This window comes from Protopterus annectens, chromosome 9.part0 (assembly GCF_019279795.1).
Source record: "Protopterus annectens isolate FY-2018-M chromosome 9.part0, PAN1.0, whole genome shotgun sequence".
Classification (NCBI taxonomy): domain Eukaryota; kingdom Metazoa; phylum Chordata; order Ceratodontiformes; family Protopteridae; genus Protopterus; species Protopterus annectens.
The window spans coordinates 1,344,846,053-1,344,864,942 of NC_056743.1; the positions used below are offsets into that span (position 1 = coordinate 1,344,846,053).

At 42.2% G+C, this 18,890-nt stretch overlaps 1 protein-coding gene across 7 annotated transcripts in view; it reads right to left on the bottom strand.

The window, feature by feature from the left end:
- Window positions 1-3,861: 3,861 nt before the first annotated feature.
- FGFR1 (fibroblast growth factor receptor 1) overlaps window positions 3,862-18,890 on the bottom strand; it is a 566,249-nt gene continuing 551,220 nt past the window's right edge. For 3 of the 7 annotated variants that reach the window (XM_044084322.1, XM_044084323.1, XM_044084324.1), the window contains exon 4: window positions 3,889-4,238. In XM_044084322.1, the coding sequence (XP_043940257.1) occupies window positions 4,033-4,238 (206 nt within the window). In that variant the 3' untranslated portion in view covers window positions 3,889-4,032. Of the gene's footprint in view, window positions 4,239-18,890 lie in introns of all 7 variants that reach the window. The other 4 variants (XM_044084327.1, XM_044084326.1, XM_044084325.1 and 1 more) reach the window with 4 other exon arrangements.

Here is an 18,890-nt window from a genome sequence, read left to right on the forward strand (position 1 = left end):
CCCCACGGGGAGAATCAAAAACTGAGCTCTCCTCAGAGTCTGAAATCAAAAATCAGACGAAAATAAAACTGTATTCATCCCTGCATCTTTCCTGTTCAGATTCATGATCTTGAATCTCTTCAGGAAAGAGAAAACCCTCTTATCTTTTAACAGAAACTACTTTACAAAAAGGATCAACAGCCTGAATTAAATACTGAGCCAGACAAAGTAAACTACTCCTATCCAAAGAAAATTGAGGAGTAGATACAGGCTTCGTTTTCTGTTTCTTTTTGACAGGAAAAATGGGGCCAATCGTGTCACTAATGGTAGCAGCAGCTTTTCCAGGGATGGGCAGGGCATTCAGACATAACAGGCAAACATTCCCTGCTCCTTCTCTCAGGACTGACGAGCGTGAAATTCCCTTGTCCACTTATGGGACCCCAACAGCTGCAGATGATGTGGATACCTCCAGGCCACAGTGGCTCTGTGCTACACCACAGGGATCTGGGGAAAAAGACAAGTGGTCTGAGGTATAACAAATGGCTGCATCAGAGTCCCCCACCAAAGGGCTGAGGCAAACTGCTAGCTTGCTGCGATGGCAAAGGCTGTGTGCTTATTTTTTTTTTTTTCTTTTCATGGCTGGAAGGAGGACAGACAATGGGACCATGGTCAAGCCAAAAACAGTGTCTCTTTCCCAAGGAAGAAGACAAGCAGCAATTGCCAGTAAACACTACCAGTCCACAAGTTGCGTTTTTGATGGACAAAACACAGTAAGCAACAGTTTAGAATAGCATGACAGCCCCACAAAAGAAAAATAAACAATTTTCCTACACAAAAAACTGTTTTCAGTTACTTAACACCACGTTTAAACTAACAGAAAACAAGCCGGTCCATTTAAAAGTACATTACAGTCACGAGACAATCCATTAACACACACTCATCTTTAAAATAACTTTCCTGAAGAGAAAAGCCATAAAATAAAATTTAAGAAAATGGAAGTCCCACGTCCCCCCAAAAGGGAACTAACTGCCCAGCAAAGGAAAGCACAAGCTGACAGTCGATCCTCAAAAGCTTCAGGAGTGTATGCTTTGGGGCAGTAAAGTTTTGAAGGGCTTTATGCTCAACGTTGTCTTAGTCAGCTCAGCTTGAGTTGCCTGAAAGTTTGGGTGAGTGGGTGCCATAAAGCTCTGGAAGCTGCCCAGCAGTTATATATCCCTGGTAGGATAAACCCATCAATATGATGAACATCTCTGATAGTGTTGGGTTTCAGAGGATCTTATTTTCAACTGCATTAACCAAACTTGGCCATCTGAATCACATACCATATTTCAATGACTTTAAATGGGTGCCTGGAAATGGATAACTGAGAAAAGAATGACCCTGAAGCAGTTGATGAGAGTGATACATGCCAAGCAGCGCTCTAATCATGGTTATAAAGGCAAAGCAACAAATAAAACAAAAACAGACAAAAAGTAAACTAAGAAATCAACATGCACACAGGTCAAATGGAAAATAAGACTTGTACAAAAGTACATTTTTCAGATGGACAGTGGCGGTCCCACACGTGAAACCTGAAATTCCCAAATAAAACCTTTAATTGGTTTAATACTGCCAACTGATCTGATACACTTCTGCCTTTTAACTGCAAATAGTATCACAAACCACAAAAACTAAATGGCTCCAACAAGCCCTCCGTTTCTGATGCAGCCTACATAAAAACACATCTCTTCATATTTTCCAGCCTACCCTAAAATCACTAACCTTTGGTATTACATTCAGAAATGGATACACTCCATTGATTAGCACAGATGGCAACATGCCACCTAAAAGTTTCACTTGAGTGCCATATCTAGATAGCAAAACACCACCTACATATGTTACAGTTACATATTTACTAACTGACCAACACTAGAAATTGGTCTCCAAACTGACCTTCTGTACCTGGGTTAAGAAACTTATTTTCTGAAGACCTAAATCTGTGAACATTTGAAGAGGTCAACTGAATGCATAAAAAGGCAACTGGGAGCCAAACAAAACCATTCCTCTATATTTGACGAGTCAACTGAGCCACCTAACTTGCAATTACACTAGCAGTTCTTTAAAACAGCACTTAATCACTGTGCACATACCTGTTTCAAACACAAACTTCTAGCTTAAAAAAAAGCAGAAGTGCATGTTTACCTATCTTTCCCCAACTTTTAATAATTTCAATACTTCCTCTTTAAAGGGAATCAGATAATATCTATTGTGCCTTAACAGAAGGTATAAAAAGCTGTCCTATTTTACCTAGATCAGCCTTAAACACAAATATCATGCATACTTATGTACTTCGAAGTTTAAAATGGATTTGGTGTGAAAAAATGCATGCTCATGTAAATTGGTACACACAGACACTCTACAAAGCTCTGTCTACCCAATGACAACAAACGTTTTTCTGATATTCCAAAGGATTGGTTTACACAAAAAAGGCAACATATGCCAGTTTCATCATTTCAAAAACTAATAGCCAGAAATGGAAAACTGACTGCATTCCAGAAGTATTCAGTTACTGGTTGGAAACTTTCTTGCAGAACAAGTTACATTTTAAGTATTTAAGCGAAAATCAACAACGAAAAGGCATACTAAAGAGATTAATTTGATGAAACAGTAGTACAAAACAAAGCAACAAGCAATGTACAGGTAGACTGCAATTCACAAGTACAAGTTACACACTTTGCATTTTGCTACTACTTTCTTGGCATTTTTATGGTTGCTAAAAAAAAAAACTGCTAGTCTTACCTTGGTTATACTTCTTGCACGACTGAAACGGGTCCACCATGGATCAGCCCACTACTCTCTTTAAACACACACACGTATATTACAAGTATAACCAAATCATTGTGTACACACATGGAAAATAGTACCAGTTTTACTATTGAAAATAAACCTCTGTACAACAGAAATGAAGCATTTTGGTACTGTGCTACATACAGTAACATACTATGTACTAGCAGAAATCCTTTAGTTGTGAAAGTTCATTCAGCTTTGACTCATACGCTCTCCATGCCCTAACTCCAGCATTAACATTGCTCCTTCTGCACTAAGCTGTCAATCAGCAGAAGTTTAGAATACCATGATTAGTACCTTCGGAAAAATAATGATGTTTCTACTTCTATAAATCTGAAATAAATATGCCTTCATGTTAGTAATGATCTTTCACTGAATGACTGGAAATTTTTCCCAGTTTCCAACCAAATTTCTATGTACAACTGAACAGTTGATTAAAGCCAAAAATGAAAAACGCAAGAGCATGCAAGATTTATTTTGGTGCGCCTTCCTAGAGCATCATGTTTCCCCCCCCTTGAATCCTGATCTGTACTTTTTTTTTTTTTTTTTAGTGTTGCAGAATTGAAACATTTTTGGCAATTAAGAAAAAGGGTAAAACATTGAATAAACTATTGCTTTCTGTGGCAGAGCTACATAGTTCTACCACTATCAAAGCCTGAAGCATCACAGCAATGATCAAATTAAAATGTCATGCAATACCAGATTACAACAGACATCTGTATCATGCCAGTCTATAAAAGTTTGTCTGCTGCATTGATGTGATCAAGGACATAACACCTCTAACAAAATGGCAGAGGGACAATGGAAATCCATGAAACAGTAGTGAGCCGCATAAATACTCCCCCAGACTACAGCTCTGCAGTTGTCACCATTAGCTCTAGGCCTGGAATAGCACAAAATTAACTTACTATTCCAAGCAATTCTCTGCTAATACACACACACACACACACACACACACACACACACACACACACACACACACACACACACACACACAGTGTGAGGCAAAATCCATGCAAGATTCAGTGTGCAAATGAGATGCCTGCTTGAACCCTGCGAGCTCCCAATGTTTACTCTCTCAGGAGAAACACTTCATCTCAGGCCTAATAAAATTACTGTTTACACCCCCTACTGCAGTTTTCCTGCCCATTTTTCACAAACCGTTCTCCAGAAAATACCATACAAGACAACCTAAATATGCTCTTTTGCAAGTAAAGGAAAAAACTACTAGGAAACAGATGTGGGCAAGCCTTCCAAAGCTCCTTTCCAAGAAGGCACTTTTTTTTGGGATCCAAGAAACACAATGTATTCATTTGACCTAATCTCAAACTTCACATTACACTTACAGTTTGGTTTGGATTGACTACTGTCTTTCTCCTCAGAAGAAGAGTCTTCATCGTCGTCATCATCATCGTCTGTCGATGGAAATGCTTCTGAGTAAAAAAAAAAAATAAAGGGGGAAAAACAAATGCTCAGAATCATAAAATTCAATCCAACCATGATTTTCATCAAATAAAAATAAACTTATCAAATCAAGCAATTAGTTTGCTAGACAGATTTATATCACAAGTGTTTGCCATTATAATGGTTACTATTCAGACCAGACTTCGAAAAATGTCCAAGGCTACAAAAAAACAGGCACATTGGAGTAAAAGCTGTACAAGGCCTTAATCAGTGACACCTTTTTGGGCCCAGTTCCAAAAAAAGATTCACTCTTGGTGTAAGTGACTCACTCCTGTTGTAAGCCTACTCAGACTCCAAAAGACTTTCTTTTGGTGCAAGTGACACATTCCCGTGTTAGGTCTGCCATATAGATAAGGACTTGCACCACAGTAAGTCAATAACATGGACAGAAAGTCTTTTGGAATTGGGGAAGGCTTACATCAGAGGCAAGTCATTTACAAAGGCAGCAGTGTTTTAGAATCTGCCCCTCTGAAAACAAAAAGCACAATACAAAACAGTAAACTTAGATCATACCGGTACAACTAATCAAGAGCTACTACAAGCAGCACACATTCGGTTTACAGTCATTACAACAATCAAAAGTATAAAACAGAGCAGGGCTAACGAGAACCATAAGTGTGAGCCATGCAGCAATTAAAGCGGTCTTTAAATACATTCTCTCACCTTCCCCCCCCCCCCCCCCAGGAGTCTGAATGGAGAAGTCAGCAAGCAAAGGAGAGTAGTATTGCTGAAATTGAATTCATCCTCAAGTCTTGGCGAGTACCCTCACAAGGTGGATGCATTTTTTTTTTCTCTCCACAAAATTTTACCATGATGACACTGATATATAGACTACAATTTATTTGGCATATATCATGGACAGAAGTAGGTCAAAAATTAGAAGAGACAGCTAGGTGCACAAGACCCGGGATGAATCCTGGTAAACGCACTGGTGCCAGGACTGAAAAAAAAATGTGTAGAATACTCAAAATATGGAAACATTCCTACAAGGGTGCTAGGCCTGCCCCAGGGGGGAGTATGCCCCCCCCACCCCCTTGTAGAAGTAGCAGTCCACAAAAATCCCAAAAACTGATGGAATCTGCAACCTCGACCCGGCCGCCTCCGCCGCTCGGAAAGGCAGGGCACCAGGCTTAACAGGCTGCTACGCCACCGCTGCAGCGGAACAGTACAAGGCAGACAAAATGAGGTATTCATTTTGCAGTATTTGTTTCCAATTGCAATTGTTAAATTGTTGCTGGGGTCTCCTTAGGTAGTGAAGTTTAGAAAACTTCAAGCAGTATCGAATTTAGCTTGTAGAGTTCCCGGCGCTATCCGAACCAACTAATCTCGCTTGCTCAAACGCCGCACCGCTGGGCGCCATGCCGGCAGACTGATTCAACAGAAAATTGGATGTCCTGATGCTGGCTGCGACGAACAGCGAGAATGCCGGACTTTGGCGGCGATCGACCGCAGCGACTCGGACCTGGCGACAGCCGACTGACAGGCTGCCTTGCTGTCTGACTTGCATGAAGGACATCAAGAGAGACAACAAAGACGAGAGTGGATTATTGAGTATAAGAAAAATTATGTATTGTTACTATTATGCAAAAAGCCCAGTACTTCCAGATGCAAGATATATAAAAGGATTGAGAGAAATTAGAAGAAAAATACTTCCACAAGAAAGCTGTCAAAAGCCTCAAATAAAAAATTGTGTTCATTTATACAACATATTTGTGAAAAAAACATTACATAGACCACAAAACTTAGATTTGTTTGGAAAAAGCAGCATCTAAGGAAGTGCGAAAATATAAACAAATCCTAGAGATTTTTGAAAAGTATAAAAAAATATGGACATGGGAAAGAGATTTGATATGGTGCAGTATTTTTGCAAAGTTGAAAGCCAAATTATTCAACATAAAAAAGCAACCCCAAAGATATTTGGAGAGAAATATAGGCAAAGGAATCCAGATATGGAAAATTTCACAAGAAAATATCACAAAGAAGGAATGTAGAAAAGAAGATTAGTTGTTGTTGTGTCTTTCGGCTTTTCCCGGTTAGGGGTCGCCACAGCGGAACTCCGGTCCGCTAATGATTGGTAGTTGATTTTTACGTGCAGAGTTACCAGCCCTGATGCACAACCTACAACGAAGGTATGCCCATTCACGCATGTCTCCACGCAGAAGACGCTCTAGCTGAGAATCGAACCGGACAGCATCTTACTGTGAGGCGACAACGCTACCGTAGAAAAGATTAGTAAAGAAGTTAAAAAAAAATAGAGGCTGAAGTTATGGAATGCCTGCGAAGTGGAGGATTTGCTGTAGAAGGTCTAAACAATTTACATCACAGCATGAAGGAACGAGTTCCCAAAGTAAGGAGAAACAGGAAGATCAGGAAGCATCTTAAGAAATATGGACATGGGAAAGAAAGTGATTTAATATGGTGTAATATTTATGCAAAGGAGAAAAGCAAAACTAATCAATACAATAACAGCGGCAGCAAAGACATTTGAAGAGAAATACAGGCAAAGGAGACGTGGAAAACTTAATACAAAAAAATGACAGAGGAAAAGTAGAAAAGAAGGTTAGTAATGGAGAAGTTAAAGAAACAGAAACTGAGTTTATGGAGTACCTGCTAAGTGAAGGATTCAGTGTAGAAAATCTAACTCAAAGCACCACAGCAGGACAGAATAGACATCCAAATTAAGGAGAAACCAGTGGAACAGAACTGGTCAGTTGCCATATGAAGATATTTTGGAGGCTTCCACAGGAAACCAGTATAAACATTCACTTGAAGCTGGACAGCAAGGGAAGGAACAGGAAACTGGCAACTCTGGAGCAGTCAATGTTGAGGAGGGATAGGTCACTGAGTCCCCATATGACAAAGCAATGGATAACAGGATGAAATTGAAGTGTGTGTGCCACAGGAAGATGATATAGAACTTCCTACAGAATGCCAGCAGAAAAATGGAGAACAAAAAAAATGTGCCCTCAGTTTAGAAAATGAGCCAAGAGAAGAGTTGCTTGATTAGAGATAGATACATTAAGATCAATGAAATAGACAGGTCAATAAAACCCCAAAAGTCAGACATTTGATAAAATGAACAGTAATTAGGACTTTCCATAGAGATTCATGTGATATAAATAAATAGGATATATTACTGTGCAGCTAAATTAATAACATAAAATTCTACCACAAGAACACAGGGTAGCAAGGGAAAGGAAGGGTAGAAATTGAACACCATCATGGAATTATCGAATAGAGACAACTATAAAGCAGTTAAGACAAGAAGAGTCACTGTTAGAAGAGTACAGAAGAGGGAATAGAGCAACAAAAATACTTGGAAAGATAGACGTGATAAAAGAAATGCACAATATTATAATGGATCAGGATCTATCATGCACTATTGCAAATAAGCTAAAAATAACAGCCTAGGCAGAAAAACTCAAAAGATACACAGATAAATATAAAGGAAAGGTACAAAATAATCATTTATTGATGACCCCAAAAAGTTTTATGGAGAATTGGGAAACAAGATAAAAGGAATTGAAAGACCATCCAAAAAAGAAATGCAAATAGATACATTTTGGAGAAGTATTTATGAAGATCCTGTAGAACATAGCAAAGATGCTAAATGGATAGTAGTAGTAAAAGAAAGTATAAGAAGTTCAAAGGTGCAGGATATGAAATGGGATGAAGTAACAGATTGAAACAAAGTAAAGAAAAGCCTCTCATTGGAAAACACCAGGCCCATATGCAGTACGCAACTTCTGGTTAACATCTTTCCACGCACGAAGATTTAGCCATGAAAAGAACTATTTATGTGCACACCCTGAACAGATACCAACCTAGCTAACAGGAAGAACAATGTGAACCTGCAATCTACCCTAAAAATTATAGACCAATAACTTGCCTTCCAACTACGTATAAACTATACACCGGAATTGATTCCAAAGGAGTTTATGGTCATTTAGAAGAAAACTCAATCATGACAATAGAACAAAAGGGCAATAAAAGAAAGTCATATGGAACAAAGGATCATCTGCTGCTAAATAAAGTCATAAAGGAGAACTATAAAAAGGGGAAGAATCTAAGTATGGCATGGACTGACTATAAAAAAGCATTTGATAGTATCCCACATTCATGGATAAGATAGTGCTCAAAAATGTGTAAGATACATCCTACATTGATCAACTACATTACAGTGGCCATGAAACAGTGGCAGACCACTCTGCAATTAAGACATGATAAAGGACAAATTACTATTCCAGGGATAAAAATCCAAAGGGGGATAAATTCCAGGGTGGCTCCCTGTCACCACTGCTATTCTGTCTTGCCCTTAACCCATTTAGCTGTCTACTTAACAGATTAGGCCATGGCCCTAATTTGGCTCCTAGAAAACAGTGTAAAGACTTTTCTTTTTGTCAATGAATTAAAACTGTATAGCTCATCTGATGAGGAAATGAAGAAACAACTGCAGGTAGTCAAAACTTTTTCAGATATAAGAATGTCATTTGGTCTTGAAAAGTGTGCAAAAACAACCTTTAAAAAGCAGAAAAACTGCAGCAGCAAGAAAACATCAGTTGGGGACAAGAATGTGATATAAAAGAACTTGAGCAAGAGGGAGTGTATAAATATCTTAAGGATCAACAATAAAATATTAAAATAAAACTTGGTAAGGAATATTTTGGAAGGCTTAAGTTAATCTTGAAAAAATTGTTGACATTGTGGAACAAAATTCAAGCTATAAACCAATTTGCTCTTCCTGTCCTAACTTACAGTTTCGGAGTCGCTGACTGGCCCCCAAAACATATTGGACAGATTAGATAGGAAAATAAGAAGGATGGTTCACACTCACCTACTTTACAAAAAATCAGTGCATACCAAGACTATATACTTCCCGCTCCGAAGGAGGTACAGGCCTCCTTGAAATTGATTACATGTATAGGAGCTGAATTGTGGGACTGCACACATTTGCTGACCTCAGAGGACCCAAACACAGTTAAAGTTTTTAAACATGGAAAATAAAGCTAAGATGACTTCCCTGCTTAGTCTAGCAGAAGCACATCAACATCAAGCAGGAATGGAAATCAAACCAGAAGTAGATAAAAATTAGGTGGCAACTGAATGTGCAAAAAAACAAGAGAAAGAAAGTGAAGGATCAGATAAGAAGCCAAGAATGTGGAAATACATAAATAGTTGCAAGTATAGAAAACTTCTGGAAGAGCCTCATGTTGATCAGGTTTGAATGCAGGAACGGTTAAGGAGAGGCGAATTCAAACCAAAAGATAAAAGATTAATATTGGTGGGCCAAGACAGTGGGCTACGCACAAGGTTTACAAAGGCCAGTGAACATGTGGAAGAAACAGACAAATGTAGGTTTTGTAAAACAGAATTGGAAACGGTCACACACCTCATTGCTGGGTGTGACATACTAATGGCAGAAGAACTGTATACTGAAAGGCCTAATGTGGCAAGACTGTTGCACTCGTGATTGTGTAAACATTATGGTACTAAAGTAGCTGAAAAACTGGAAACATGAGCCACACAGCATCACAGAAAATTAAGTCTACATCACATGGGATCATCCACTTACAAACATTTCAAAAGATAGATGCAAGAAAATCAGATATAGTGGTCCACGAAAAGAAGACAAAATTAGTGTTGATCACTGAAATCGCTACACTCTGACTACAGTGTCTTGCATACAGATAGACACAGTCATAAAATATCAGGATTTGCAGGCAGAAACTACAGCAATGTGGAAGAAAGATACCCAGACAGTTCCAGAAGTAGTAGGCGCAACAGGTCTTATAAAAAAAAATCTACAATCATATTTAGATATATGTTACAAATGCATGCAACTCCATACAAACTGCAGGAGAAGTCATTACTGGGCACATTACAGGTGCTGCGAAGAGAACTTTTGGCTGACAAAGACTGAAAATACTAATTTCATGAACTTTAATCATACTTTGACTTCGTAATGGGGTCCACTCCTGTCTTAACAGAAACCAAAAAGACTTGGAGAAATTAAAGTGACAGATACCCTCTGTAAAAGGTCTTTACATTCACAGAGGTGACAGTACTCCAAAATAAAATTAAGATGCAGGTCAGCTCAATCAAGAATTCAGCAAGAGATGAACGACAAGTCTTTAGGTATAAACTGATACAAATAGCAAACAAGTATGGCAAGTGCCAGATTTTAAAGATGGCACACACTGAAGCTAACAAAAACCTTGGCATGGATGAGATTCCAGATGAAGGTAACTTGCCAATCTAAAGCTGATGAGCTCACACTAGTGGGAAAAAATAGCAGTAGCTACCAAGTGACACTGGGGTTCACAAAAACTTTGGCAGTCTAATCCCTGTGAGGGGGAACAAGCAATCCTATTTAAATGAAAAGTACTGCACACAATGAAATGCGCAGGGGCAAAGAAAGGAGTGACTCTGAATGTAGCAGGGGTAACAAAGGGAGCAATTCCAGAGATAGAAGGAAAGGGGCGAACAAATTCCCAAGATCAGGAGGACAGAGAAAAAAGAAGTTATGTTCTTACCATAACGTTCCAGGTGAGTTGTTCATCTCGCCTTTGTTCTTACACACGGGTTCGGAGCCCATCCCTCGGCTCCGAGTCGGCCACATTCCAAGCTCTGTGTCTAAGAGAAGCTCGAGGCACAGTCCCTATCCCATGATCCCCTGCTGCTAACCCTCAGATCTAGTTTGCAAAGAAACCAGACAACAAAAATATACCTGTCTACGCATGCATACGCACCAAAATTACCTATACACATATATACCTAAAAAGTAATGATAGATACAGGCAGATATGATGTACCTGACTGACTACGCACGCATACATAGGCACAGATAGTCACAGAGAACCATGAGAAAGACAACCAGCCATGAGTCGTACCTGTTCCTCCAGAACACGGAGGGGGAAGGAGGGCGGGAGTGTAAGAACAAAGGCGAGATGAACAACTGACATGGAACTTTATGGTAAGAACACAACTTCTTTATGTGAAGTTGTTCGATCTCACCGTTTGTTCTTACACACGGGTAGCGTCCCCAGCACCCTAAACCCCGGGTGGCTCACGGGAGAACATAACCGAGAACAGTGGAACCAAAGGAAGCCCTGTCCCTGGAGGCCCTGTCCACTTTGTAATGAGTAATAAAGGTATGAGGTTTGGCCCAGGTAGCCGCAGCACAGATGGTATCTATAGGTAAATGAGCTGCATGTGCCAGAGAATTAGAAACAGCCCTAGTAGAATGAGCTTTAACTTTGAGGGGAGTAGGCTGATTTGAAGATGAATAAACAAAGTTTATGCAGTCTGAAAGCCATTTGGATAGTGTGATTTTTGTCACTGCAAGTCCTTTCTTATTATCTGCATGAGACACAGAGTTGGCCCGATTTTCTGAACTCTTTTGTTCTGTCCAGGTAAAATCTCAGTTGTCTATGTACATCCAATTTGTGAAGCATGTATTCCATCTTATTGGTATGGTTCCTGAAAAAAGGTGGGAAGTTCTATGGACTGATTAAGATTCGATTCTGAGCAGACTTTTGGTAGAAAGGACGGATTAGTGCATAAGGTGACCCTGTCTGGATGAAATATCAGATATGGCGGTCTCATTGACAGTGCCTGTAGCTCTGAAACTCTGCGGGCCGAAGTGATTGCCACCAGAAATAGGGTTTTCCAAGAAAGATATTTAAGCGGGCATGACAAAACTGGCTCAAACTGTGATAGCATGAGTTGGGAAAGCATCAGGTTTAAATTCCAAGGAAAGAATGGGGTCCGAATAGGTGGTCGGAGATAAGTTCCTTTCATGAAAGCCCTACAAAGTCTGTGCGACGTAATTGTAGCGCCTCCTTCACCCACATGAAAATTAGATATGGCAGCCAGCTGTACCCTTATGGTGGATGTTGAAGCCCCCTGGTGAAAAAGAAGAGAGAGAAATTCTAGAACCTTGTGAATAGGAGCAACCAAGGGATCTAAACCTTGTTTGGAAGACCAATACGCGAAACGTTTCCACTTGCTCTTATACAATTTTCTAGTGGAGGATTTATGGGAAGAAATCAGAATATGTTGTACTGCTGGAGACAAAAGATCTGACCTGGCAAAGGTGGGAAGCGGAGCAGCCATGCTGTCAATTTGAGGGACGAGAGAGAGGGGTGAAGAACTCCTGACAAGTGGGTCAACAGGTCTGGCACTGGGACCAGAGTCCAAGGTTCCTCTATTTGGTGATCTTGGAGGAAGGGGAACCAGATTTGTCGAGGCCAGAATGGTGCTATCAAGATGATCGTCCTTTCCAGACCTTTGGCTTTCTGTAGAAATCTTGGGATTAGTGGAACAGGAGGGAAGGCATATAGGAAATCCGGGGGCCAATCGTGTACAAGTGCGTCCCTGGGGGCGCCCCCCAGAGGGGGAAGTAGGGCGAAATAGCTTCTGCATTTGGCATTCAAGGGGGATGCAAAAAGGTCACAGCAAGGCTGGCCCCATCTGCGGAAAATCCTTTCCGCTACTTGATTTTTGAGGGACCACTCGTGAGGCAGCAGGATGGCTCTGCTCAACCTGTCCGCTATTACGTTGGACGTCCCGGGGATGTGCGTTGCTATGAGAAAGCGTCTGGTGGACACAGCCCATTGCCAGATCCTCAGGGCCTCTCTGCATAAGGGGTAAGACCTGGTTCCTCCTTGCTTGTTTATGTACCAGACCACTGACATGTCTGTCTGAATTGCAACTGTTCCCGGAGGTAAGTAGTCGTGTAAGTATTGCAACGCTAGGAACACTGCTTTTAACTCTAGTACATTGATGTGCAGTTTGTACTCCATTTCCGACCACTCGCCTTGAACTGTTCTCCCCTGAAAAAGTCCCCCCCTCCCTATCAGGGAAGCGCCCGTGGCTATGGGGGAGGAAGAACAAATGGGCAGCCTATCGTAAGTTCGTGACTGTTCATCCACCATTGAAGATCTCATTGGCAAGATTCTGTGAGTAGGACTTTGTGTGACAACTGCAGCTGTTGGTAAGACCACTGTGCGAAGAGTAGCCACTGGAGGATCCTCATGTGCATTCTCCCTAGGGGGACCGCGACAAGGGCTGCTGCCATCATGCCCAAAACTTTCAAGACCTGTGCGGCTGGGACTCTTGTTTTCTAGGAGAACAGAAATCTGTTCTCTCAGGGCTGAGACTCTTGACTGGGGAAGTCTGATCAGGGATAAGGTAGTGACTAATTCCGCTCCTATGAAAGATGTATGCTGTGAGGGCGATAAGGCAGATTTTTCGAAGTTCAAAGTTATGCCTAAATGGGAACAGAGATTGTATAGTCCCTGGCTTGTAATAGGCGACGCCTGGTGGTGGCGGTTAGGAGCCAGTCATCTAAGTATGGAAACACCCGGAATCCTAGTCATCTCAGGTGGGACGCCAATACTGCCATGCACTTGGTGAACAGCCTGGGGGCTGAGGTGAGGCCAAAGGGCAGAGCTCGAAACTGAAAATGACTGGCTCCCAGCCAGAAGCGCAGGTGATCTCTGGATGGCCTGGCCATTTTTATGTGGTAGTACGCATCCTTGAGATCTATAGAGCACATCCAATCATTCGTTTGAAGAAACGGAAGGATCGATTGTAGCGTGACCATCCGGAATTTTTCCTTCATCACAAAGGTATTGAGTTTGCTGAGGTCCAGTATTGGCCTCCAGTCCCCTGTTTTCTTTGGAACTAAAAAGAACCTTGAGTAAGTTCCGGATCCTATTTGGTCCGCCGGGACTGGCTGGATGAATCTTTTTTCTAACAGCCTTTGTATTTCTATGGCTGCCTGATCCCTCAGATTGGGTGGAACATCTGGGAATCTTTTTTGAATGGGAGGATTGTTTAGGAAAGGGATGTTGTATCCTCTGGTTATTATGCTTTTTACCCAGGAATCTGAAGTGAGTTTTAGCCAGGCCTCTGGGTATAAAGCCAAGCGACCCCCGACTGCCTTCAGAGCAGGACAGCCGGGCCTCCACTCAGGAGTGCTGGAAGGGCTTACCAGGGACGCTATTCCCTGTCGCCCTGGCTCTGCGGACCCCCTCTGCCGCCTGGGCTGCGTCTTCCATTCCTTCCCCCTCCTCTGCCTCTGGAGGGGGTTTCACTAGGTGTGGATTGGAAAGCTCCCAGAGTCTTCCGGAACCACATTTTTCCACCTCTTTTACCCTTTGGGGTATGGTCTAGAAGGGACGGAAAAACGGACCCCTGCGGCAGACAGGATCTTTCCTTCTTGCTCACACCTAGTGAGCGTCTCTTTCACTTTGGGCCCAAACAAGGAGGAGCCATCAAAAGGGGCATTAGTAAAGGAAGATTTAAAGGCTTCCGCAAGGGAGCATAGGCGCATCCAAGATGGTCTCCTCAGAGCAATCGCTGAAGCTGCAGCCATACTCGATCCTTCGGCTGCATATGAAATGAGCTGCATGGATGAGATGACGATAGAGTTTAGGGTATTGAGCTGTGCTGTCACCTTGTCCGAGACAGCAGCATCTATGGTACCCTGTAGAGTATCTCTCAATTCTTTGAGATCTCTCTGAAGACGGGTAAAATGAGTGAGATAGTTCAGCGATCGCATGGAAAAAGTCGCTGAACTAGAAACGCACTTCCCGTACCTGTCCATCGTCCTGGAGTCCTTATTAGGAGGATGAACAGAGGAAGATGCTTCAGACATTTCCTTCTTGGTGGCCGCCGCCACCACCATAGCATCAACTGGGACCCCTTTGGTGAGGTACGCCTTATCCTGTGGGGCAGTGATGTACTTATTGGGCCTCCGAGGGACTGGTTCCAATGTATCAGGGGACTCCCACGCCCTTCGAGCTATTAACTCCATTAACTCGAAGGGCGGAGTTACCCAGGAGGTGGAAGGTTGAGCCCCAAAAGCCTTCAGTAACACTGACTCGTCCTCAGTGGGGGCAAAGGACTGCCAGTCACCCCTCTGCTTGAGAGTTTCAAGGATGTCGGCAAACGAGACATCCTCTGAGGAGGACCGTGGGGACCCCTCTGACTCATCCAAGTCGGTATCCGATGTCAGAGATTCCTGTGGGGAATCAATGTGCCTCCTCTTGCACAACCTCTTCCGCGAGACATCATCAGAGGGGGCATCTGGTGAAGCTTCCGAGGAGCAGGGTTCACCCTCTGGGGTTGACGGAGGCCTTTGGTCTCTACGCTTGGCCGGGATCAGTGGTGCAGAGACAGAACATGGACCCTTTGGGGAGGGAGAAGAAGAGTGATGATGTGAAAGTCTTACCATACAAGACCTTCCTCATGGCCTCGAAAGCACCGGAGCCCCGGGCCGAGGGCTCCACCGCTTCTGAAGAAGACGATGGCCTCCCCGGGCCTGGAACCACGGGCTCCGATCCAGAGGACTGAGCCGAACTAATCTGCGCCGAGGCACCGAGGGGAAGAGTCGGAACCGAAAGTTCGGTTCGACTCTCCCCCCCCCAGAACAGAGGAGAGATTGTCTGCTCCGAGACCCCTCGAAGGGTACCGAGGGTGTCTAGGTCAATGGAGCCAAAAGCACTAAAGAAGGCTTCAGCCCCGGTGGATCAACGATCATCAGATCCTAGACTCCCGGCTCCGATGACTCGACGGGTCTCGAAGGAGGATCAAGAGATGGGACAGGAAGGGTCTCAAGCTTCAAAACCAACTGGGACGAAACCGCAATCAGTTTGGATAAGGCAGTGTTCTCCATCCGTTTCTGCACCACTCGATCCACATCGGTGTCAGGCAGTCTGGAGGAACGGGTCGTAGGGGCCGAAGATGTCACAGAGCGAAGGATCGATGAAGGGGGTACCTCTGATACTGGCTCCAAGACCTGGACCTCGACTCGAGGCAGTATATCGGTGCTCGGCTCCAAGGTCTGTGGAGCCAGCAACAGAATCTTAGACGTGGTACTCTGAGCCGAAGACCTGGGCTCCAATACCTTCGAAGACTTCGACCCCTTCGAAGACTTCGATAACTGGTCTGCCTTGTCCAATGTCTTATGAAACTCTGGCTTCAGGAGACCTCTCTCAACCAGTTTCCTGCGTCTCTCCATCATCACTCTGCCACTGAGTGGCAGATGGAACAATCCAATTGAAGATGGAGAAGACCGAGACAGTACACGTAGGAAACATGGTTGTCAGTAATGGACATTTTCTGGCAACGTTTTTTCTGCCATTTTCTCTCCCAAAAAAAAAAAAAAAGCAAATGCAACTGTATGTAAAAAGCACACCACACTAATCCTAATAATAATAATAATAATAACAGTAGTCTATTAGGCTATATATATATATATATATATATATATATATATATATATATATATATATATATATATATAAGTAAGAGAAATATATAAATGTACTGTCACTAAGAAAAAACACACAACTAGTAAGGAAACTTTCGATTAACTAGGGAATTATCAGTAGCAGTTTCTGCCAGAGCCCTGACAGAAAAAAGGAAAAATGGCCTAAGGTCTAAGGCAGCCACTCCCAAACAAGCTAACGCTAATTAAAACACACACACACACACACACACACACACACACACACACACACACACACACACACACACACACACACACAACTATACTATACTAACTATGCTATGCAATAAAAAGGTTTAACAATCTATGAATTTTAGCTAAATATATGTATATACAAGTAGAAAATAATTAGAGTATACTGGCCCGAGCTCACTCGACGAGACCTGTTGCAGCGGCAAACTAGATCTGAGGGTTAGCAGCAGGGGATCATGGGATAGGGGCTGTGCCTCGAGCTTCTCTTAGACGCAGAGCTTGGAATGTGGCCGACTCGGAGCAGAGGGATCGGCTCCAAACCCATGTGTAAGAACACACAGCGAGATCGAACAACTTCACATAGAATAATTCCTGAAGTAACAAAAAGAAAGGAGGAAGGGAGAAATTCCTGGAGAGAGTAGGTGGGCACTCCTGTTGAAAGAAGGAAAAGTGTGAGAAAAGAAATGAGTAATTCATGAAAATTATTAGGAACAGAAAATGGAGCAATTCCTGTGATTACTTAGTTTACTATTTACTTTACCTCTCTACAAGGTTATGAAGCAGCAAGCATGTTTTCTGTGGAGACCTGGAGGCAAAAGCTCCACTGCTATAAATAGTATACGTGCATACATTACATACTTCAGATCGCCCTAATTGGTCAGTTGCCAAAATGTAAGACTTCAGGTAGTAATACTGTACATACTGGCAATCTGAAGTGTGAACAGTACATTACAGGCAACTAATTAATCTACTGATATTTGCACCGTTAAACCCGTGCAAGCTGTCAGAATCTAGAAACATGTACTTGGGGATCGAAACTGCAAATCTGCAAGTAGTACTAAACATACTACTCTAACTGCTGACAGCAACAAAGTCACTACTGAGAAAGGGAAGCAGAGTCTCTGAAAAGCAAACAGCCAAGCCCAAATGCAGCCCCAATGATCAAGTATATGACATAAGGTTTAAATGAAACATCTTGGTTTAATGTGAGATATTGACATACAAATGTTAAGCCAAGTGGGTTTGAGCAGTGACAAACACAGTAAAGGGCAGGGTTGCCAATGTTTCCTAATTTGTGAAGCCAGACAAAACAGTACCAAGCTTTGTTTACTATCAAACAATAGAGCACTCCACCGTAAGTCTGTCCAAAGGAGAGTGCAGCATCTTAATGCAGAAATGATAGCAGACAATATCCAAATGGGCTTTGTACTGACCTTACGTGTGGGCAAATTAAAAGGAAAGAACCATGGATGAATCATGCATGGATACCCACTGCAGAAAGAGCTGGCTGTGCAGACTTTCAATCTGACGGATGACAAAAAATAAAGTATATTTGACATACTAAGGCTAGAGACCATTTTTGGAAGCTAGACATGAAATATTAGATCAAAATCTGTAGAGGACAAAAATGTTGATCACGTAACAAGGCAATCCATAGGTATGCTATTCATGAGCTTTTACTACAGTAGAAATACAGTGCCTTTTTGTTTGAAGCCATTCCAAAATGAGATGTGGTAAAATCTATTCCAATATGCTAAGCAGCCATTTATTTTCCTAGTACAGGGATAACAGAGAGTGTCCGCCGTTAGGATAATTTTTGTCTCGTTTATAAACAGTGGTTATCTGGATGGTATACAAGGCTTGTGAAAAGGTGGCCAAAGACTGAAGTAGAAAATAGCAACTTACTTTGGAATTATAACAGGAGGGCCAACTCTAAGCAGCTCTAGGTATGAAGCTCAGATCCTAAAAGCTGCACATAACTGTTATATGGTATACAGTATACTTTTTACACTGTCAGAGTGCACAAACCAGGGAAGAACAGACGCAAGTAAGAGAACAGCCACAAAGTAATACTAGAAAAGACAACACAGACTGGATAAAGTCAATCAGAAAGCTATCAAAATAATCTTCAATGTTGACAATAAGTACAACCACATCAATTATAACCATACAAGTTGGAGGAGATGCCAATGATCTGACCCCACTCCAGCCTTTACATGAGAAATGAAGCATCTGGGTCGTGTTGAAAGTCAGCTAACAAAATTTCTGCAGTAATCAAGCCACACCAGGGCTAGCCACTCAGCAGTACAAACATCTCTAGGTGACTTGATCACATTGATTAATGTTGATG